A 23,907-nucleotide genomic window follows, 5' to 3' on the forward strand; every position below is an offset into this window, starting at 1 on the left:
TCCGACAAAGTTGTCGGAAAATCCGATTGTACATAACGTGATGACGTTATTTCATTACGACGGGACTACGTTCAGACTAGTAGCCAATAGCTTTGGTCTAGAAATTTGATCTGAGCATGCGTGGCACTTTGTCCATCAGAGTAGGCTACACATGATCAGAGTATGTCCGATCGGAGCATTTTGTCGGAAAATTTTACCGGCAAGTTGGAAAAGTTGGTCCGTCGGATATTCCAATGGAAACAGTCCGATGGAGACCACACACAGTCGGAATATCTGACAAAACGGTCCGATAGGACACATTCTGTCGGAATCTCCAACCGTATATACAAGGGCTTACAGGTCCGGTTGTAGTGTGGATTAAAGAATGTTAGCTCCGACACTTAGTCCTTTTTCCAAAGATTTATTTGAAAGAACATGAAGTGTTGCAATAGAGGAATAGTGAGTTAAGGGGGATTCAGGTACCTTGTAATTGCGGGTTAGAGGTATTTCCTTGATCCAGAGGAAAAATAGCTTCCACAGGCTGGCTCTGGCAACCAGCGGATAGGCCTCTCTCACTGACCTAGAAGCCAGTGAGATGCTCATACAAAGTCTCTGCCACAGACTTGTCAATTCAACGGAATCGTTGTGCAATCCTCTGCCACAGGAAGCACAACCAGCAACTTGTTGTAAAGTTAAATGTCCCATCTACCTATGACACCCCTCCCCCAGTCAGTGCCCTCCATGCCTTATCTACCTATCACAACCCTCCCCCAGTCTATGTCCTCCATGTCCCATCTACCCACCATCACACCCATCCCCCAGTCATTGCTCTCCATGTCCCATTTACTGATCACACTCCTCCCCCAGTCTGGTCTGTGCCCTCCATGTCCCATCTACCCAATACACCCCTCCCCCAGTCTGTGTCCTCCATGTCCCATCTACCTATCACACCCTTGCCCCAGTCTGTGCCCTCCATGTCCCACTTACCCATTACACCCCTCCCCCAGTCTGTGCCCTCCATGTCCCATCTACATATCCCACCCCTCCCCCAGTAAGTGTCCTCAATGTCCCATCTGCCTATCACACCCCTCCCCTAGTCAGTGCCCTCCCTGTGCTATCTACTCATTACAACCCTCCCCCAGTCTGTGCCCTCCATGTCCCATCTACCTATAACACCCATCCCCCAGTCTGTGCCCTCCATGTCCCATTTACTGATCACACCCCTCCCCCAGTCTGGTCTGTGCCCTCCATGTCCCATCTACCCAATACACCCCTCCCCCAGTCTGTGTCCTCCATGTCCCATCTACCTATCACACCCTTGCCCCAGTCAGTGTCCTCCATGTTTCATCTATCCATTACACCCCTCCCCCAGTCTGTGCCCTCCATGTCCCATCTACATATCCCACCCCTCCCCCAGTAAGTGTCCTCAATGTCCCATCTGCCTATCACACCCCTCCCCTAGTCAGTGCCCTCCCTGTGCTATCTACTCATTACAACCCTGCCCCAGTCTGTGCCCTCTATGTCCCATCTACCTATAACACCCCTCCCCCAGTCTGTGCCCTCCATGTCCCATATACCCATCACACCCCCCCCCAGTCTGTGCCCTCCATGTCACATCTACCCATTACACCCCTCCCCCAGCCAGTGTCCTCCATGTCTCATCTATCCATTACACCCCTCCCCCAGTCTGTGTTCTCCATGTCCCATTTACCCATCATAACCCTCCCCCAGTAAGTGTCCTCAATGTCCCATCTGCCTATCACACCCCTCCCCTAGTCAGTGCCCTCCCTGTGCTATCTACTCATTACAACCCTCCCCCAGTCTGTGCCCTCCATGTCCCATCTACCTATAACACCCCTCCCCCAGTCTGTGTCCTCCATGTCTCATCTGCCCGTTACACCCCTCCCCCAGTCTGTGCCCTCCATGTCCCATCTACCTATCACACCCCTCCCCTAGTCTGTGCCCTCCATGTCCCATCTACCCATTACACCCATCCCCCAGTCTGTGCCCTCCATGTCACATCTACACATTACACCCCTCCCCCAGTCACTCAGTACCAGTTTCTTTAAGCCGATCCGGCGATACTGTGTGATAGGTGATCTAGGATGCGTCCTCCAACTGAGTTTCCAGGCTCTTCCAGAGGTACCAGCCTTGTTGCTCGGTCCTCTCCTGAAAAAGTTTTCCTCTGGATCCTCCAGTCGCTTAGCTTCTCCCTGCAATCAAGACAGCACAGGACCACCCCCAGATCGGTAGGCCCCAATACTTTTGGGCCCACCCTTTCAGTTGCAAAGCCTCGGGCCAGCTGGCCCCGAGACATAGAGAAATGCAGCACACACACCTCAAGTCAGGAGGGCCATGAGGTTGGGATAATGAACCTCAAAAATATGGTGCCTGTACCTTAAGTAACCTTTCCCAGAATTCACAGCGGGTGAACCACTCCCACCGGGCTATTTCTGAGTAAAAGGGGTACCCAATGTATTCAGCCTGTTGGATTTCCAACACTTACCGGTGTTGACAGCGACACCCATGGCGAAGTGGAAACCAGCACAACCCTGCTGAACTGGTACAGAAACCAGAACTTTGACATAATTAGTCTGAGCCAAACTGCAGCTTCAGACAAACTTAAATTTACAAAAATAATAGCGTCGGTTTTGAAAATACCAGCGTTACATACTCTCCCTGACTGCAATAGATGAAAAAGAAAAGACTCTCAGTCCTGAGAGTCAAGTACCTGAATCCCAAAACTTGGACAGAGAGGGAAAAAGAAAAGATAATAACACATGGTACAATGAGCAGATTCACACATGGAAAGATTGCAACAACATAACTCCCAACACCTGACTATCTATCTAGGCCACCCACTCTCCAGCAGCTTGATAGTAGATCCAGTTGAGTCCTGAAGAAAAAAATACAGAAAAAACAAGAACATACAAATCAGTATACACTGTAGGAGGCTAAGCCCTATTTCCGTGGAAATGACACTTTCTTTCTTCTGCTTGTCTGTATTGACTAAGTGCAAGAGTTCAACCTCTGTTGTGCAAACTTCTACCATCTAGTGGCAGGAACATCATAACACAAGTCCTTCATGCAAGTACTGTGGCAAGTAGATGATCTTGACCCAAGAGCTAACACTACCTGGCTATACTTCCCACAGTTTTTCCCACAGTTTTTGTAGTTTAAGAATTCCTCTTTCCAGAACGGCACACATGAAATCAGCAATTTTTGCACCATAGGATAAATGGGTAACTTCTTTGACCTGAACAAACTAGGATCTTTGGGCAAAGTGTTGCTAATAGTGACAGGGGTTTCCACCCAAGGTGATGTACTCCCCAAGTTCATAGCTATCCAATCAGATACATTACATGCCGAGGCAACATCATGAGCACTTGTCCACAGCATCTAATTGGACATAGAATCAAAGAGGTCATCATCTCCAGATACATCAGAGAGAGTCTATTTCAGAGTCCCGTAACTCCTCTGCAGGTACGTATTTACACACAGTCCTTCTATGTACATTTCCCCCAGATTTCTCACTCTTTCCTGTCATGGATTCCTCTGGAGTGATCTCTTTCTCCGGATCTGGTTTAAGCAATCTCTGAGGTAGGCCTCGACCACGGCCGTGGGAGGCTTTCACATATCCCACCTTCCTTTGGGCAGGTGCAGTGAAGTGGGTGGTAGTAGAAGTGATGGCTTCAGCAATGTCCACTTTTGTTCCTCCGATGGCAGTAACAGCACCATCTCCCTCGGGAACACTCGGTGTAGCAGGTTTTGAGAATGTAGGCCCGACCATAGGAGTGAACGTACCGGTCTCCTCAGTGATGATGCCAATGGCCTAATCCATCTGGTAGGCACAAGGTGGCACAGTGGCTTGCTCTACTGTGAACAGGTACTCCCCGCAGTGTAGGCATCGAACAAATGGACAGGAATTTATGACCAGTCCCTCGCACCTGTTACACAACATGCCCAAGGCCTCGACATCTCCTGTCATGTACAGTGCAAAACACCCCTGCAGTTTCAGGCGAATTCCAGTGTCCATCAATAATGTTCCAGGCAATCTGAAACTTGTAGTCGTACCCCCAGAGAACATCCTGGGCCCCATAGCAGACCGCATTCCTGACATGTTGGAACATTTCAGCATGTACCTTAAGTACCCTTACCCAGAATGCACATTGGGTGAACCACTCCCACCGGGCTATTTCTGAGTAAAAGGGGTACCCAATGCATTCAGCCTGATTTCCAACACTTACCGGTGGTGACAGCGACACCCACGGCCAAGTGGAAACTAGCACAATCCAGCTGAACTGGTACAGAAAACAGAACTTTGACATAATCAGTCTGAGCCAAACTGCAGCTTTAGACAAACTTAAATTTACAAAAATAATATCGTCGGTATTGAAAATACCAGCGCTACACACATATATATATATATATATATATATATATATATATATATATATATGTATAAAAATACACACATACTCAGTGGTGTATTTAGGTTTTGTGCTTCCCTAGGCCAGGCCTGACTAAACTCGTGCATCCCCTAATTTAAATATGACCCACCCCTTCAAGGTCACACCCCCAATGTAAAGGAGAATGCTGATGTAAAATGGACTACTACGGACTCTGGTGTAATAGAAGATGACGGATCCCAAAGGTTGCTCTGACCCTACAAGCCTCCCGACTCCTCTGACACCCTGGGTTCAGACATATTTCAATATGACAATGCAATTACACAGACACCAGACTGCAACAAGTAATTAGGTATTTTTACTTAAAGTTCTGCAAACAAGAACAAAATATGGCTTGGGCAATTATACTTTTAGTATTAAACTCTTGCTCTTAGCACACATAAACAGGTATTCAATGCATACAGAATCACAGTAGGATGAATAGTAACAACCAGTAACTTTGGTAGAACCTATGACCGCAGGTAAGTAAAAGGGAAGGAATGGCCCTTTTTATGTCAGACTACACCCTTCAACTCCTGACGCTACAAGCTCACCAAACTCTTTAACACAATAGTAGTTCAACAGATTACCAGAAATATAACATTTAGCCTCTGATACTGTACACAAAGTCCTTTAAGTGGTGGAGAGGATGGAGGAGTCCTGGTGAGTCCTGGTGATGGAACTGTTTAGTGTCTTCAGCTAGTTTAATAAGGATCCAGAGACATTTTCTGTGTAGTGACATCCAGTACTGTAAATAGCATATGCCAAGTGTCTCCTCTTTAAACTTTTATTGCAAAGAAGTGGAATAAAGGTGTCTGCATGCAGTGTCCTTTGAGGGTGGACTTTTGCCCACTCACCAATCCTGATGATACCAGGCTCAAGGGAATAGGAAGTCCCAGAATAAGCCCCTGTAAAATCGGTCACCAGGGAAGGGTGCCTCACTGCACATCTTGCGGTGGTGGGATTCAGTGGGATCTGTGCCGATGACAATGAGAGTGACCCCCAACAGTCTAATGACTGACAGGAAACTGTCAGCCATCAGATCATCTGCTGAAGGCTCTCCACACTGACTAGGCCGCGGTGCTCCTCACATTGCTCTGAGCATCTGGGTCCCTGCTCCTAGCTGAAGGCCGGGGTCCCAAGAGAGTGACTCCTCCCCAGCCCAGGATATAAATATCCTCTCCCAGCATTCTGCTCTCTCTCCAGCCGGCTGGAACTTGTAGTCTACAATGGTCTGATCCCAGTGTAAACTTGACTGTCCGGACTACATGTTCCACGATCCTTTGCTCTCCTCTCGGATCTCACCCGATCTGCATTCAGGAGGTGACAATTCAGTATCCAAGCTGAGCACTAGAGGGAACAGACTCACTGTGGCTGATGTTGTAGAACATCTCCCCAATGACACAGGCAATTTAGCCAGCACCTGGCTGCACTTACACTTAACAAAAATCCACATAGTTTTGTATCTGAAAATCCATACTATATACAGAAGAGTAGGAACAAGGTACATCCAGCAAACCATCAAACTTTATATATTCTCTAGAAAAGACATTAATACACTCTACAGGGAAGGGAGCTTTTTGTAAAGGAAGTTCCAACTTTAATATTAAAGCAGAACTTCACCCAAAAGGGGAAGTTCCACTTGTCTTCCTCTTCCCTCCTCCCCGTTAGGGGGAAGTGGGTACCCAGTTTTGACAGGTACCCGCTCCCACTTCAGGTCAGATCGCCATGGAAATCCAAGGGCAATTCAGCCCCCCTCCCTCCCCCACAGCCTTCTGGGACATGTCCCAGGTCCCAGAAAGCTGCAGGACCATTCACAAGGTGCAGTGTGGCTCATGCATGTGCAGGGGGAAGCTGACTGTGAAGCTGCAAGCAGTCACAGCCGGCTTCCCAAAGTAAACGTGGCGGTGCCTGGACCCGAAGATGACTGAAGAGCCAGCTCAGGTGAGAACAGCGCTGGATCCCTGGACAGGTAAGTGTCCTATACTAAAAAGTCAGCAGCTACAGTATTTGTATGTGTATATTTGTGAATTTTATTTTTTTTGTTTCTAGTGAATATTTCTGAATATTTAGGAAACCATCATACAGTATATAGACACAAGAATTTTAAATGTGCAGTCCACTGAAAAGCATTCAGAATGAAGGCAAATCGCCACCTTATAATATAGATTCAGTATGTGTTTAGAACATTGTTTTATAGAGAGAAGAGAGAAGGAGAGGAAATCCACCGCAGTTGTGGCTCTGCCTGTGTCTGGCGGCAGTGGAGGGATTAGTGGGGGGGTCGGCACCCACTACAATAGTTACATAGTTAAAGGATAAGTTCACTTTCATGAACATGTTACACCAATATTTAGGGTGTAACATGTGTAGCGCTACCCCACGAAGCAGCAGCTAATGAAATGGGATCCCCCACCCTGCACAGCCAGGCACACTGAGCTTTCACAGGCACACTTGAGTCAGGAAAACAGTCCAGGAATTTTGTGTTTTATTAGGGGTTAATTAACTTGGATGGGGTTAGGGGGTATTATGGGATGCCCACTTGACTTAAGTAAACTCTTCAGGGACAACTTTCCTGTATACAGTCTATGTACACCTCTTCTTCCTCCAGCACTCGCTTGCTTGCAGAACAAAAATCACGGACCCAGCTGGCACCCTGGTAGTTAATCTGACAAATGGCATCAGTCACATAAAGCAAAGGCCCTTTACAGGCAGGGACCATGGGCCCCTTGTTTGTGCAGCAAATGTCAGTGTCCAGCTTCCATCCCTGAGGCTACTGATCCCAGCACCAGCCCGTCTGGATGCAGGTGTCTCTCTTATTAGCCCTCCTGGCCAGGGCCGGATTCAGAACCTCATGGGCCTGTTGCTGAGGATTTTGGTGGGGCTTTTTTATAAGGTGTAGCACCTCATGAACGCCTGTCAGCTGCTGTTATACCACTCGTTGAAAAGCAATCCACCACAGATCACTTTTCAGAGGGTAGTAAACATTACCGCAAATGTGAAAGAAACTTGAAACACATCATCCATTTCACACTCCCCACCAACCAGGTCACTCCCCAACCACTTCCCATGTTATCTACCTCCCTTCATCTTATATCACAGGTGACCATTTCCCAACCTGCAGATGACAGACCCGACTCCAAGAGATATCACTCCCAGTTACTCCCCCCACCTACTAACTGATATCCCTACTGACCCGGTGGCCCTTGTGCAGTGCCCAAGTGCATAGTTGCCAACATTTCAAAAATATTTTCAGGGACACTTTTTTTTACCAGTGGTATATTTAGAGTAGCTGAGATCCCCTATGTTCCACTATACATCACAGTAGTAATCACAAAATTAAATGAGTACTAATAATGGGCAAAACACATATGAGGACTGAGAAGATTTCCTTTAGTTGAACTAACAAAAGTGTGCCCGTTCTAGAGCTGGTAACATTGAGGATATTCAATATAATTTTAGGAACTGTTTTTGTGAGTAAAGCCCCATACACACTATCAGATTTTCTGCTGATTTTTGTCTTCAGATTTACCAAAACCATATAGTACAAGGGCCTGCCTGATTGCATACAAATTTAAACTCCTAAGGTTTGACCTCATATTATATGGTTTTGGTAAATCTGAAGGAAAAAATCAGCAGAAAATCTGATAGTGTGCATGGGGCTTAAGAGGCATAGAGGAGGAGTATGGAGGGTATAAAAGTGAGAAGTATGTGCAGGGGAGAGAAATGTGGAGGATATAACATTGGACTGTATGTACAGCAGAGGAGTGTGGGGGTATGACAGTAGACACTATGTACGAGAGAGGAGTATGGGGGGGATGACAGTTGGCAGTATGTATAGAAGAGGAGTGTGAAGAGAAAGACAGTTGGCAGTATGTACATGAGAGGAGTATGGAGGGTATGACAGTGGGCAGTATGTATAGGAGAGGAGTGTGGCCGGTATGACAGTGGGCAGTATGTATAGGAGAGGAGTGTGGTGGGTATGACAGTGGGCAGTATGTACAAGAGATGAGTGTGGTGGGTATGACAGTGGACAGTATGTACAGGAGAGGAGTGTGGTGGGTATGACAGTACCCTTTCTTCAAGGAAAGGGAGAGATACGATGTATCCATTCCATTCAATGTATCCTCTCCATTCACAGAAATAAAAAAAAACACAGGGGTGGGCTTCACAGTGACTGATCCCTGTGGTAGCCAATCAGAGGCTATTACAGCAATCAGGTGACCTGGAATCAGGAGATCTGGGTCCCGATCAAAAGTACTGGGCCTGAGGCTCTTTGTGAGACCCCAGGCCATTTTTTTCTATTTAGCCCTGCCCTACTTTAATTGGCAATTGCGCGGTCATGCGACGCTATGCCCAAATAAAATTGATATAATTTTTTTCACACAAATGGAGCTTTCTAAGTGTATAATTGGTTTGTGTGAAAGTTATAGTGTCTACAAACTACTGTATGATATATATCTGAAAATTGATCAGTCCTGATATACTGATGGATCTCATTTCTTGAGGCCCTTAAAATGGCAGGACGGTACAAATATCCCCCAAATGACCTTTTGCAAACTAAACAGCATTTAGTAAGAGGCAGGACAAGTTTTTTTGAAGTTATAATTTTTTGGAAAGCAAAGAAATTAAATAATTTTTTTCCACTTTTTGTTTTTTTTTTACATACTGTCACCAGTGTAAATACAGCTTCATCATATGACTGGTGGGGATGTGATCAGGGATACTGACTGGTGACAGTATGTGTAAAATAAAATATTTTTTATTCCATTTTCTTAAACAATTTTTTTTTTACATCCCGTTATCAGAGTAGTTTAGTGTCACTGTAATTCTCTGGGGGGTGGGGGTGTGACGGGAGGGCACATGGAACCCAGAATCCCTTGGAAAGGTTGGGAAACCCATGTTTCAGCTCCCCATACAAATCTTATGTCTAAGTCACCCTGTGCCATCCTGGTAAAGGGTGAGTGAGAAAATATATCTTGGATTACTTAAAATGTAAGTAAGTAATATTTATCCACAGTATCTCCCAGGATATATGTAAAGAATATTCTTAGGTTGTTAATTCTGAATACACAATCCTTGAAAGAGCTGATTACGTTGACCTCCGGAGATGGACTGTCTGGTCACCTAGGCTGCCTTAAGTGCTGGGTTAATTAACATGTTTAACATAGGGGAGGGGGGAATATCCATGAGCAGCCCTACCTTGTTATCTACCCCCTTGTGTAAAATGTGTATAAAAGGCCGTATTCTGTCCAATAAAGGATTCAAGATTCTACAAGCTATTTTCAGCTAGACTTGTATTCAATGCAGCTATGAGAATATATCTCTCTGATAGTCAGATTGGAGGAAGCGGGATATACTGACGGAAGCACTTAATCGGAGTGTGGGGGATGTTCCGTCACATTGGTGGCAAGCAGTGGGTTGCTTCCTGCAGTCTGGGACATCCAAATCTCCGCCGGTATCCAAGATCAGGATAGCAGACTTAAGTCACCCCAGCGGAGATATGGACCTGGCATCAGAGTCCCTGGGGCTGCTGCGGATCGTCCTTTCAGCATACACCACGACTGTGTCTGAGGATATATACCTGGAGCACAGGCAGCAAATTCGTGTGGAGCTCTGGATTGGAGCCCTCCAGCTCGCTGGTAAAAAACAGAGCAAGTGCTTTCCAACCCAAGAGCAACGGGCCAGTGACCAATGGGCATTGCGGATGGCATTCCTGGGAGAAGGGCCCCAGGAGCAATGGGTGACTGATTTGGACAGGCTGATCCAGCAGGAGATAGAGCTGGACAATCAGGCTCTGCAATGGCATGCAGAGCAGCGATATTTAGGGGAGACAACAGAATGCTCTCCGGAGGGATATGACTTTGGAGGCCCTGGATTGCTGTGGGAGAGCCTTACAGATCATTTTGTGTTTGGCGATAAAGGGGAACCTACCCTTGAGGACCTGTGAGAAAATAGAGAGGCTATGCTCGGTCTTGCAGGGGTCTCAAAGCTTAAACCTGATCTGGACCATTTGTTAAGGAAGGAACAGCATCTGCTAACTTCTGCCCAACACCAACAGTGGCTTTGACCTTCTTGAGAGAAGAGGTAGTCAGCCTTTCTCCCACAACACTGACAGGGACATGTGATTTTCTGCCAGCAGCATCTATGGAGTTACAACAAACTTCTCCAGCTGAGGATCTGGTACCTCGTTATCTACCCGCTTGTGTAAAATGTGTATAAAAGGCCATATTCTGTCCAATAAAGGGTTCAAGATTCTACAAGCTATTTTCAGCTAGACTTGTATTCAATGCAGCTATGAGAATATATCTCTCTGATAGTCAGATTGGAGGAAGTGGGATATACTGACGGAAGCACTCACTCAGAGAGTGGGATCGGATCCGTCAGTCACAGGGGGAATCGGGTATTTCATTTTTCACACGTTTTTATTTTACCCCAGTGGGTGTGCCAGTGTGCATGTACTAAGTGACATACTGGTACATCATGGTACGGGTACTATGGGGGGGGGGGGGTGGAAAGTAGTTCATGTAAAGGAAGAACTCATTTAGTGTTCTTCTTTTGGAACACTGCAATTTTTGTTTCTTTGGGTTGATGGGTAGTGCCCGTATCTTTCTCTTTCTTTGTATTTCTATATATTGTCTGTCTGTCTATCTCCCTCGTTATAATCTAGCTATCTATTTGGTTTCATTATCTTTGATCATTTGGTTAACTTTGAAACATGCATCTTAATTATCTATTAATAGATGGCAGTTGAAATTGTGAAAAAAAAAAAAACAAACAAATTGGATGGACATATTTGAAGTCATGATAGTATTTTTTAAATTAAATTGCATTGCATGATAAGTATCTTACCTGAGATGACAAATGTAGATTCACCATCTGCAAAAGTATGGGAGTAAAGTGTTAGACAATCATAAAATCCGAACCTACATTTCAGTTTTTGTTACACATTTTTTAAATGTTTCTAATTATAATTTTTCTATCAATGAGGGGTAAATTGATTGATCAGTATAGAATCCCCTTACCCCGAACCTGTCCATAATAACATTACAGGCCCTCTTATCCCAATCCTGTCCATGATAACATTACAGGTCCTCTTGAAAAGAAACAAAAGAACTGCACTCTTATATCATAAATTACATATCACCATACTGAATAAACACATAAATCTTCATTTAAATTATAACAGATGCATATAAATTGTGAAGTCCATGTATTGCTCCCACACGTTAGTAACATCCTCAGTGAGTACAGGAAGTGTTCCTCTCCACCCGCATGCAGACACACAATGCACTCTCCAGAGTTAATTGACCCCAATTACAGGGAGTCAAATTGCTCATAAGGGAAAATCCAAGATTTCATACATGAGGTCACAGGAATGAATCCAAACCGCTACTGTCATCCATTCAGTATATACAGTTGTGCTCAAAAGTTTGACAAATTGTGAAATTTTGGCATTAATATTAAAATGTTGACTGATCATGCCAAAAAACTCTCTTTTATTTCAGGAATTTAAGCAATCACATGAAGCCATTTATTATTACATAGTTTTTTAGATTCTTTTTAAATCATAACAGAAATCACCCAAACAACCCTGATCAAAAGTTTATATACCCTGGAATATTTGGCCTTGGTAAGACATAGAAGGTGGCACACACAGTTTAAAATGGCAATTAAAGGTTCATTTCCCACATTTGTGGCTTTGTGTTAGCTCTCACATGGATGCACTAAGCAGGCTAGACACTGAGCCACGAGGAGGTAGAAAAGAACAATCAAAAGACCTGCATAACAAGGTAATGAAACTTTAAAAAGATGGAAAATTATATAAAAGATACCCAAAGCCTTGAATATCCCAGTCAGTACTGTTCAATCACTTAAAAAGAAGTTGAACATTTGGGGATCTCTTGATACCAACCCAAGGTCAGGTAGATCAAGAAAGATTTCAACAACTGCCATAGGAACTGTTTGGGATACAAAGAGAAACCCACAGGTAACCTCTGGAGAAATACACGCTGCTCTGGAAAAACATGGTGTAGCCTTTACCGTACAAGTTCCACAAAAAAGCCTGATTACAATATACCCAACACCTTGGCTTGCCTCATTAGCTTTTTTGTGGCATTGGTCCAGTAAAGGTTTCCTTCTGGTAGCTCAACCATGCAGCTCTTTTTTGTTCAAGTATCGTTGAATTGTGCTCCTTAAAAACAACCACACTGTCTTTTTGGAGAGCACCCTGTATTTCTCCTGAAGTTACCTGTGTGTTTTTCTTTGTAACCTGAGCAATTCTTCCGCCAGTTGTGGCTGCAGTCTTTCTTGGCCTACCTGACCTTGGCTTGGCATCAAAAGAGCACCTCATTTTTTCACTTCTTAATAAGTGATTAAACAGTACTGACTGGCATATAAAAAGATATCCAAAGCCTTGAATATCTTTTTGCATCTTTGAAAAGCTTCATTACCTTGTTATGCAGGTCTTTTGACTGTTTTTTTCTACCTCCTCATGGCTCAGTGCCTAGCCTGCTTAGTGAATCCATGTGAGGGCTAATAGACTTATTAACTATTTATATAAGACACCAATTGTGATTTAAAAAGCCACAAATTATGGAAATTAGCCTTTAATTGCAATTTTAACCTGTGTGCCGCCTTCTGTGTCTGTACCAAGGCCAAACATTCCAGGGTAATTCTGTTATTCTGATTTTATGTTTTCAAACGTTTTATTGAAAAAGATTCAACTGAAATACAAAGAATGAGTATCGGGAAATTCCCATGCAGAACCATACAAAGAAAAAGAAAGGGGGTGCAAACAGCAGTATTACATATCCATCGTTAATACAGCAAAATAACATAGTGATAAACAACTACCGTAAACAAAATGACATGTAATCAATGGTGAGAGAGATATTTCAAAAATAATACTCTGCATGGAACTGGGACAGACTCATGGGCTTTAATTGTTACATCCAACTAAATCAGAAGTATAATGAGCATGAGATACAATATAAGCAAAAAGAAAGTAGATACATAGAATGGAAAAGAAGGAAGAAAGAAAAAAAAAAAAAAAAAGAACACAAGAAAAAACAAAGCGAAAAAGAAGGAGAGTGGGAAGGAGAGACTAGCGTGGTCAGTGTGATAGTCAAAATATAAACCATGGATTCCATTTGGCCTCGTACAGAGGCATAGTGTCATGAAGAGTGTGGTAAATTTTCTCAGAATGCATCATAAGATCTACTCGAGACAAGACCTGTGGGAGAGGAAGCGAGGGGGACTTCCAGTTGAAAGCAATTGACCATAGCATGGCCAGGCAGATCGAATGAATCAACTTTCTCAGTGGTTTGGGAACATCTGGAGGGGATTGAAACAACAGAGCATGATGTGGTGTTAAAGTGATATGGGAGCCTGCCAACTTATCAATTATATCAAAGAGAAGTTGCCATATAGGCAGTATCCGGTCACAGTCCCAGAAGATGTGTGTATACGAGCCTGGATGGGGGCAGCCCCTAAAGCAACTGTTCGGAGCTTGTGGGAAGATTTTATGTAACCGCAGGGGAGTATAATACCACCTAGTAATCACTTTTATAGCAGTTTCCCTTACTGACAGGGATTTCGTGCATTGGCACATATTGCGCCAGGACTCCACCCAGTCAATTGAGTCACTCCGATCCCCAAGTTCCTGTTCCCAGGAGGCCCTATATTTCAGGTCATTTCCACCCGTCACCTCCTCAAGGCCCCGGTAGAGCAAAGAGATCAACCCCTTCTGTCTAGGGGCTGTATAACAGATCTCCTCAAAAGAAGTCGGGGGCGTTGAGTAGGGGCCTGGGTAATGATGAAGAAAGAAATGTCGAAGTTGCAAAAAATGGAGAAACTCCGTGTGGGGGATCTGAAATCTAACTTGTAGGTCCTGGAATGTGGTGAAGTTAGAATCTACTATAAAGTCCTTAAGGGATATAAGACCCAACTCTATCCAAAGACGGAAAGCATTTAAGTGGTTGTGTGCAGTCAGGAACCTGGAGTCCCCCAAAAAGGAGGCACCACCAGGAGCCCGAGACACCAAACCATAAACGTGCTCATATCTATGCCAAAGGAGCATGCCATCCGAGACAAGCATATTCCCATAGGACTTAGTGTGGTTGGCCAAAGGAGGGATCCACATCATACCCGGAAGAAAAAGGGGCTTTACAGATTCTTGTTCAAATTGTACCCACGGAACCCTGGAAGCCCTGATATTCCATTGAGCCTGTTGCGAGAATCTGCTGGCCACATAGTACAGCCATATCTGTGGAACCCCCAATCCCCCTTTTTTAGAGGAGCGGTACAATATAGCTTTTGAAAATCTAGGAGGTTTATCTTGCCAAACAAAGCGAAGGAGGGAAGCTTGTACATCATTAAGATAAGACCTTGATAATCTAATAGGGAGAGAACGAAAAAAATATAAGAGCCTAGGAAGCACCACCATCTTTAGAGCGGTAATCCTGCCCATGAAGGATATATGAAGTCTGGACCACATCTTCAGGGTCATTTTAATTTTTTTGACAAGGGGTGGGTAGTTGGACGTGAATAATTTATTATAATGATCTGGGAGTGCTATCCCCAAGTAGGATAGAGATGAGTCCGGCCAGTGGAAGGGAAAGGACTGTTTGAGGTGTAAGAGATCTAACGGGGGGATACCTATAGGAAGGGCAGATGATTTAGACATATTGATGGTCAACCCCGATATCTCCGCAAATTTTGAAAGGGAGGCAAATAAATTGGGAAGGGAGAGCAGAGGGTTCGTTAGGAACATGAGGACATCATCCGCATACATACAAAACTTATATGACAGGGGGCCTTTGTTATAACCAGAAATATCGGGGTTATTCAGAATATCTATGGCTAGGGGCTCAAGGGCAAGGGCAAAAAATTAATGGGGAAAGGGGGCAACCCTGTCTCGTGCCCCTACCTACATTGAAGAAATCAGAGCAGCAGCCAGGAATTTTGATTCTGGTCATGGGATTCTTATAGAGGGTGTGGAAGGAATGCAAAAATTCTCCCCCAAAACCCATTTTTTGCAAAACTGAAGTAAGGTAGGGCCAGGCAACACTATCAAAGGCCTTTTGGATGTCCAGACTAAGTAAAAGTAAGCTACGGGAGTTAGAGTTGGCATCTTGGATAATATCCGAGGCCAAACGGATGTTGTCGGTTATCAGTCTGTGGGGAATGAAGCCGGATTGGAATGGGGAGATAAGACAGGGAATAAATTTAGCCAACCTGTCTGCAAGGATCCTACTGAAAATTTTGAGGTCATTATTCATAACGGATATGGGCCTGTAATTTTGTGGGAGGGAATGATTTTTGTCGGGTTTAGGTATCAAAGACATGTTTGCCAGCAACATCTCTTCTGGGAAACTGCCGCCACGCATCACCCAATTGAACAGGCATGCAAGTCTAGGTGCTAAATGGGATGCAAATTTATTGTAATAGACTGCCGCAAACCCATCTGGACCAGGGGCTGAGCCCAATTTAAGGGATTTAATGACGTTCAAAACTTCAGTTGTGGAAACAGGTGAATTAAGTTGTTCAGACTGTGACTGAGATAGAGTGGGAAGGGGTATCGTGTCCAACCAGGAATCCACTGCCTGGGCCTCAATGTCTGCGTTAGGGGCTAACAGGGAAGAATAGAAATTCCTAAAGATGTCTAAGACCTCTTTCGGGTGGGATGTAAGTTGTCCCTCTCTGTTGTTTAACTTATAGATATGAGGAGGGCGGGAAAGGCGGTTAAGTTTTCGTGCGAATGGTGAGGATGCCGAATTGTCTAAGAGGATGTGTTTAGCCCTTGCCCATCTAAAAGACTTCTCCACCTTGTTGGACAACAAGGAGTCCAACTCTAGCCTCTTGCTATCTATTTCTCGTCTAGTGGATTCTAAATGTAAGGCGGCCGTATTCCTGTAAAGTTGGTCCAGTTCTCGCGTGAGAGTCAGAATTCTACCATTGGTCATCCTATTGCGTATAGTTGAAACCTCAATAATCTTCCCTCTGAGGACTGCTTTATGAGCCACCCATAATACTGAGGGTAAAATATCGGGTTGAGCATTAAAGTTAAAATAGTCTTCAATGGCCTCTTCGATAAGGGGTATAAAAGAGGGATCAGACAGCAGGGCTTCATTAAGCCTCCAGGAATGTGGCGTAGGGGCCAATTTGATAAATGTGGTGGAAAAGGAGGTGAGGTGATGGTCAGACCAAACACAGGGGTGAATGACCGCTTTGGTTGAGTTGGCCAGTATAATGGGTGAGGTGAAGATATAATCCAACCTCGCCGAGCTATTATGGGGGCGGGAGTAAAATGTGAATTCTTTAATACCCACATTATGTGCTCGCCAGGTATCAGAGAGTTGAAACTCTACTAGATTACAATTTAGGGATTTGGGGAAGGCCTTGGATAGAGGTGTGTGAGTAGAGCGATCCAGGGTGGGATTCGCAACCAGATTGAAGTCCCCACCTATGATTAAATGAGAAGATTGGAATGAGGAGAGTTTATCAAAAAATTGCTTAAAGAAGGTAGCTGGTGCATCATTCGGAGCATAGACACTAGAAATAGTCAATTCTCTATTACATACTACCCCGTGGATAATCACATATCTACTCTCTGCGTCTTTATACACACGTTTAATGTCCATAGGAAAGGAAGAGTGCAAGAAGATGGCAGCCCCCCTGGACTTGGAGGAATGAAGGGTGTAAAATGCTTGGGGATAATTCCTATGAAAAAATTTAGGGTGAGATTTACGTGCAAAGTGGGTTTCTTGGAGGAGGAGAACCTTGGCATCCAACGTCTTATAAAAGTCAAAGGCCTTCCTCCTTTTATTAGGGGAGTTAAACCCCTGAACATTATGAGATATGCATGTAATTACCATTGATAAGATCTAAGATGAGGTTAGCTAAGAGAACCCCAGTATTGGAGTAGAATAACAGATACAAGGGGGTGGGGTGAAAAGCCCAAATAAGATTACCAGGGGCACTGCCATCCACTGCGTCCGATAACATCCGAAAACCACCTCCCCTCAGTGAAACAAAATATAGAAAAAAACCAACATATTCAGTCTGTATTATTAGAGAAGCAACCACCATCGCTAGTGGAGGGTAATAGAAAAAAAAGAGAGAAAAATAAAAACAAAAATCAAAAACAAAAACAAGCCGAAAAGAGTCAAGGAACTGGAACATATCCAGAAAATTGAACGTACCCAGGCTTAGCCTGTTCCAAAAGGAGTAGGGTCAGGTAACTAGTAAAGGAGAAAAAAAAAAAAAAAAAAAAAAAGGAAAAAAGGTGAACCGTCCAATTACCTGATAACCCCAAAAACGGGAGAAATAAAGAACACCGAGACTACAGGGTCTCGAACCCAGCTCAGAACAAGCGTAAAAACACCAAGAATTCCACAAAAAAGGAAAAAACAGGAAATTTGCTGGGTGGGGGAAGCAGGCAGCAGCTCAAACCCGTGGCAGACCAACAAAGAGGCCCTTCCGGAACAATGTGTAGATTAGGGAGCATACCGTCATGGTGGCCATAAAGTTCAAGTGAAAGGCGGGTAGCCAGGGTTAGAAAACAGGGGGGGAACCCAAAAAGAAATGGCTCTGACTAACGTGGGCTGTCAGCGTTGTGGTCCCCGATTCCATAACGAATCCTTCTTCTGTCTCTCCGCGAGGGTGGAGTTTGCCAAATAGGTGCTGGTCTGGGGGTGGAGGGTGGTCTGTGAAGATCCGCTGCATTTAGGAGACCCAGCTTGACAAGGAGTTCTTGGCCCTCCTGGAGCGTAGTGACAGAGTAGGTGCTGCCATTGTGAGGCACCACTAACTTGAAGGGGAACCCCCATCTGTAGCGAATCCGGGCTGATTGCAGGGCAGAAGTAACATCCTTGAGGTTCCTCCTTCTCTCCAAAGTGGCTGGGGAAATATCCGGGAAAATTTGAATAAGAGCATCATCCAAAAGGATGCGCTGTTTGTTTCTTGCTGCACGCAATATGTCCTCTTTAACTAGAAAGTCTTTCATGCACAAGACAATGTCCCGTGGGGGTTTGTCTGCAGGAGGCTTCGGACGGAGAGCTCGGTGAATCCGATCGCACGTAAAGGAGGACGATTCGTGATCCGGTAGGAGAGATTTAAAGAGGCGGATAACAGTGGGTATCAGGTCTGTCTCCGATTCCGGGATCCCTCTGAGACGTAGGTTATTGCGCCTATTCCTATTATCGAGCTCCTCGATTTGCGACTGCATAGTCAGAACGGTTGAAACGAGGGTTTCATGTTCCCTGCTGAGATCATTGTGTGCGAGCGCAAGTTCGTCGTGCTTGCTTTCCAGCCTGTCCGTCCTGGAACCCAGGGCCGCAATCTCCTGTGATAAGGCTTGCGAGGACTTGTGCAGCTCCGTTTGAAACTTGGACGCCAGCCTGTCGTACATAGCTTCCAGGCTGGCGTCCAGATCCGCCTTTGAGAGAGAGTTATTATCTCCTACCTGGGGCCGGAGCAAAGGAGAGCCCGCGGAGACTTGTGGTGAGGCGAGCGGGGAGGAGGTGATACCGCACCGCTCCGCGCCATCTTGGGCCATCACGTCGCTATCCCTCGTGCGCAGGAGATAGTGAGTTAAGGTATGTTGGCTCCCGCTGCGGGTTTTCTTCTTCTTTGACGGCATGCACCGTGATTAGGGGACCTGGAGGGTGTAGGTTGTGAAGTGCCAAACCGATTATAAGCCCTCCAGGGCGCTGATAGAGTTCCGGGCGAGACGGAGCTATCTCTTCAAGCCGCCATCACGTTCAGCGCCACGCATGCGCCCCCTGTTATTCTGATTTTAAAAGGATCCAAAAAACTATGTATTAAATTGCTTCATGTGATTGTTATCCTTAAATAAAAGACAGTTTATTGGCATTATCAGTCATATTTTCAATATTACCATAATTAAAAAGGGGGGAATTTTGGGACTTTAGATGAAGCACATATGATATGTGCCTCCATCCTGCTTTCAAGTAATATAAAAAAGAGGAATTTGGGACTTTAAATTAAACTTATGACATTGAGGAGGAAATGAATGGAAAAACATATTTAATAACATACAAAGATGTAAAAATACATAAAAAATAGTACAAAAAGTATAAATCATGTGCATAAAACACACACATTTGCATGTACAATAAACATCAAGGATACATGAATATATATCGACTTGGCAACACATACTATAAAAAAGTTGGTAGATAAACCCTGTAAATTTATATACAGTATGTACAATCATCATATGGGTGGCACATTGCAATGGAAGTAAGTAATATGGAATAGTATAAACATGATTTATGTAAATGGTGAACTGAAGTAAATGCTGGTGCAGGCATGTATCTGCATCCTATAGTGTCCGACGTGTTTTGTGTATAAACATTCATCAGGAGTAGAAGTTCAAGAGTATCTATGAAGGATAAGTATGATTAAACTCATGTAGTATTAAACATAAACATAACAGGAAAAGGCAAATGTACCAGTCATGAATGCTTATAGATAATTCAGTGAGATAAGGTATGGTGAATCGGGGGCCAGGGCCAGAGAGGTAGTCAGTCCCAGGAGCTGAGGCAATTTATGGCACTGCAACAGGGCACACACACAGAGCCCCCCATAACACAGGTAGCCAGTCTCATTGGTGGATCCAAGTGGTGTTGTCATGTACTTGGTGGAGATCGAGCTGTAGAGAGGGCTTCTCTTGCACCCCCTGGTCGAGATGACAGGGAGTGAAGGTCACAGAGTAGCATGAGGACCGATGTAGCAGGTTGCACCAGCTGGGCCTTGGCAGGAACCCGATGGTTACAGATCACCGGATAAGCACAGAGAACAAGAACCTGGATGACCAGGCGGAAGCATGGTCGGAACATAAGCCAGGGGGTCATCAACAGCCGAGCAGAGCAGATACCGGAATGTAAGGCAGAAGCTAAGACAGGATACAGGCCGGGTTCGGTACGCAGTCGGGCAGCGAGATACAAAAGCATGAAGCAGGAGCAGGGTCAAGCACAAGCTGAGGTCACAGGAAGGCAGGTGGAAGTCCAAGGGAAGATTCAGGTGAAGGCGGGTCAAACACAGGGAGACTGGAACAGATAAAAACATAGGTAAACAGGAACAAGCTGAAAGACCACTCAGAAATGTGTGCCTGCTCACACCCGCGTGCATCAGGGCTTGCACCAGCACATGCTATATTTGGCGCACACACTGTGTACACACCTGTGCACCATTGCGCATCAATCAACCGGACTTCTCTTACATTGCCCCGACCAATGGGCAACCTCTGGATGCCCATCTGTAACTTCTTTTCAGGGTGAGCCTGGAAGAACGCCTGTATCAATCTCTTGGCATGTAGCTTGGACTCTGGTTCCCAAGACATTTCCATCTAATTAACAATTGGACCACGTTTCTTCTTTTTCTACAGTTCACAGTTGTTTTGACCCCATACTCCTCATTACCGTCGATTATAGTAGGTGCAGGTGGACCTGACTCATAACCAGGAAAAAGCTCTAACCTTGCACTTTTTAGTAAAGAAACATGGAAAACAGGGTGAATTTTGTAATTTTCAGGAAGTGAAAGTTTGTATGCTGCTGGATTGATCTGCCTTTTGACAGGGAAAGGACCGATATATCTAGGTCTGAACTTCTAATGCCACGTACACATGATCGGACAGCCCGGTAGACTTAGTCTGGCGGACGACCCGCCGGATTTTGCAGTGGAGGTCCGCCAGACTTTTGAAATGAAAGGACTTGCCCACACACAGAGAAAAGTCAGTTCATTTTGAATGCGGCTCCAGGTAGCCAGGACTAGCACAGGAGGTCAATGTCGCCACTTCCATCAGCGAGATTGACACGTCGCTGGCCCTGTCACCTGGTATGGACTTAAAGTCCATATCAGAACCTTATCCGAGAACGTAGCCTGGTCGGTCAGGGGGTGGGGACGAGCGAGCAGGCATGTACTGGCCATCAGGTCTACCAGGAGTTTCCCGGTGGGCCGATGGCTCAGTGGGCCACTCTGATGTAAGGGGACTGGTGATGAGAGACTCTGATGTAAAGGGGCTGGTGATGGGACACTCTGATGTAAGGGGGCTGGTGATGAGAGACTCTGATGTAAGGGGGCTGGTGATGGGAGACTCTGACGTAAGGGGGCTGGTGATGGGAGACTCTGATGTAAGGGGCTGGTGAAGGGACACTCTGATGTAAGGGGGTGCTGATGGGACACTCTGATGTAAGGGGGCTGCTGATGGGACACTCTGATGTAAGGGGGCTGCTCATGGGACACTCTGATGCAAGGGGGCTGCTCATGGGACACTGTGATGTAAGGGGGCTGCTCATGGGACACTCTGATGTAAGGGGGCTGCTCATGGGACACTCTGATGTAAGGGGGTGCTGATGGGACACTCTGATGTAAGGGGGCTGCTCAAGGGACACTCTGATGTAAGGGGGCTGGTAATGGGACATTCTGATGTAAGGGGGTGTTGATGGGACACTCAAAATGTGGGCCGGTCTGGATGAAGTCCAGGGCCAAATTTCTGTCCCAGTCCAGCCCTGCGAGTGAGTGACCCCCCACTCCTGAGCTGTACCAGACCGCGTGCCCTCAACATGGGGGGGTGCTTCAGGGAAGGGGGGGCCTGAGGCCCCCAGCCCAAAGCACCTTGTCCCCATGTTGATGAGGACAAGGGCCTCTTCCCATCAACCCTGGCCATTGGTTGTCGGGTCTGTGGACGGGGGGTTATTGGAATCCGTGAGCCCCCTTTAATAAGGGGGCCCCAGATACCGGCCCCCACCCTATGTGAATGAGTATTGGGGTATCATGTACCCCTATATAATACATGAAACCGAGACCATAAAGTGCAAAAGTTGCTCCAAACACGACAGCAGTGAAAAGATCCCAAATCCAAGATGAATCGCACCAAGGTGCGTATCAAAGCCTCTTAAGCCCCATACACACTATCAGTTTTTCTGCTGAGTTTTTCCTTCAGATTTACCAAAACCATATAATATGAGGTCAAACCTTAGAAGTTTCAATGTGTATGCAATCAGGCAGGCCCTTCCACTACATGGTTTTGGTAAAGCTGAAGGAAAAACTTATCAGAAAAACTGATAGTGTGTATGGGGCTTAACCAACAGTAAATGACTACCATACAGATAGTCTCTTCAAGCGTTAGGGGAAAAATTCAGGACTCCCCCGCAAGCTATATCGGCTTCCACCCTTAAAGAAATAACTGTTTCGCTCATGAGACAAAAGCAGAAAAGGATTCTATAGGGTAGTATTTTATACAAGATTTAATAAAATAAAAGAATTGCACTTACAAGATAAAACATCATCAAGCAGAGTATTGGTAAACAAATAGTCTCGGAATTTGCGGCGTCTCCACAGGCTTCTGTCCACCTACCGACTAAGTCCCATCAATCTCTGGATATCAAACGTAATGACATCGCCGCCACAGGCTCCTCCCTACACGTTTTGTCACAATAGGACGTCATCTGGGGATTGGCCAGTGGCGCTGTCATTATGAATTAACTTTATATAGTCACGCGGCGCCATCTTGAGTACTGGCAACTCTATGTGTGGAGATAGATACATGGAAAGCACACCATTTTAACTTGTGGCATCCTATGTGAATGAATGGGACACAAAAAAATGTATTACTGCCATCTTGTGGCCAAAAAGGATATCCAAACTGAGCTGATGGTACATAGCAGAGGGGGAACAAAAGAAAGAGGAGACACTGTGTTTACAATCATAATATTAAACTCAAAAATATTAAGTAAAAGTTAGAATATAAAAAATCCATAAAATCCAAATGAAGAGGAGGAAGAAAAAAATATATAGTTTAAAAAATATATTATGAATTATTAATAAAACAATGAATGCCCCATTCGACATTGAGACCATTGGGTATGTAAGATTGCATAATAAAAATCCATTTGGTTTCCATTCTAGAGATGGCTCTAATTTTATTTGTACCCCTTCAATGAGGTTGGAGTTTATCCAAGGCTACAAATAATGTCCCTTTCAATTTTTTATTGTGATATTTAGCATAATGCCTAGATAAATTGTGCTTACTAAAACCACGCTTTATATTCCCTATATGCTCGGACAAACAGACACGTAAGGCTCTCTTAGCCCTTGTACACTAGGTCGGAGATTCCAACAACCAAATCCGTCGGATAAATTCCAACGGATTTATTCCAGAAGAGGTCTGGAAGTGATGTTGCATACACACGGTCGGACTAAGTTGCCGGAAGTTTCGGTTGCCAAGAACGTAAGCCGCGTACGACGGCACTAGAATTAGGAAGATCAGCACCACGTCCTTCTGCTGATCTCGTGTTTATTGCGTGTTAGTAGAAGTTTGGTGAGAGATGATTCGCGCTTTTCAGATTTGTGCTTCATTTCGGTACTGCTCTTCAGTTTCTGCTTGTCTTTGCGTACCTGATTATCAGTGCGTGTAGTCAGTAAGCATTTGTTTCTCATTGTGGACGGTATCTTG

At 45.0% G+C, this 23,907-nt stretch overlaps 1 protein-coding gene across 1 annotated transcript in view; it reads right to left on the reverse strand.

The window, feature by feature from the left end:
- Positions 1 to 23,907, reverse strand: part of LOC143964152 (proteinase-activated receptor 1-like) — an 87,467-nt gene that overhangs the window by 24,787 nt on the left and 38,773 nt on the right. Inside the window, exon 2 of the mRNA XM_077473845.1 lies at positions 11,277 to 11,303. Within this exon, the coding sequence (XP_077329971.1) occupies positions 11,277 to 11,303 (27 nt within the window). The remainder of the gene's footprint in view (positions 1 to 11,276; positions 11,304 to 23,907) is intronic.

The sequence above is a fragment of the Lithobates pipiens genome, unplaced genomic scaffold (genome assembly GCF_037356315.1).
Source record: "Lithobates pipiens isolate NorthernLeopardFrog02 unplaced genomic scaffold, aLitPip1_a1.2 Scaffold_8, whole genome shotgun sequence".
In the NCBI taxonomy this organism is placed as follows: Eukaryota; Metazoa; Chordata; class Amphibia; order Anura; family Ranidae; genus Lithobates; species Lithobates pipiens.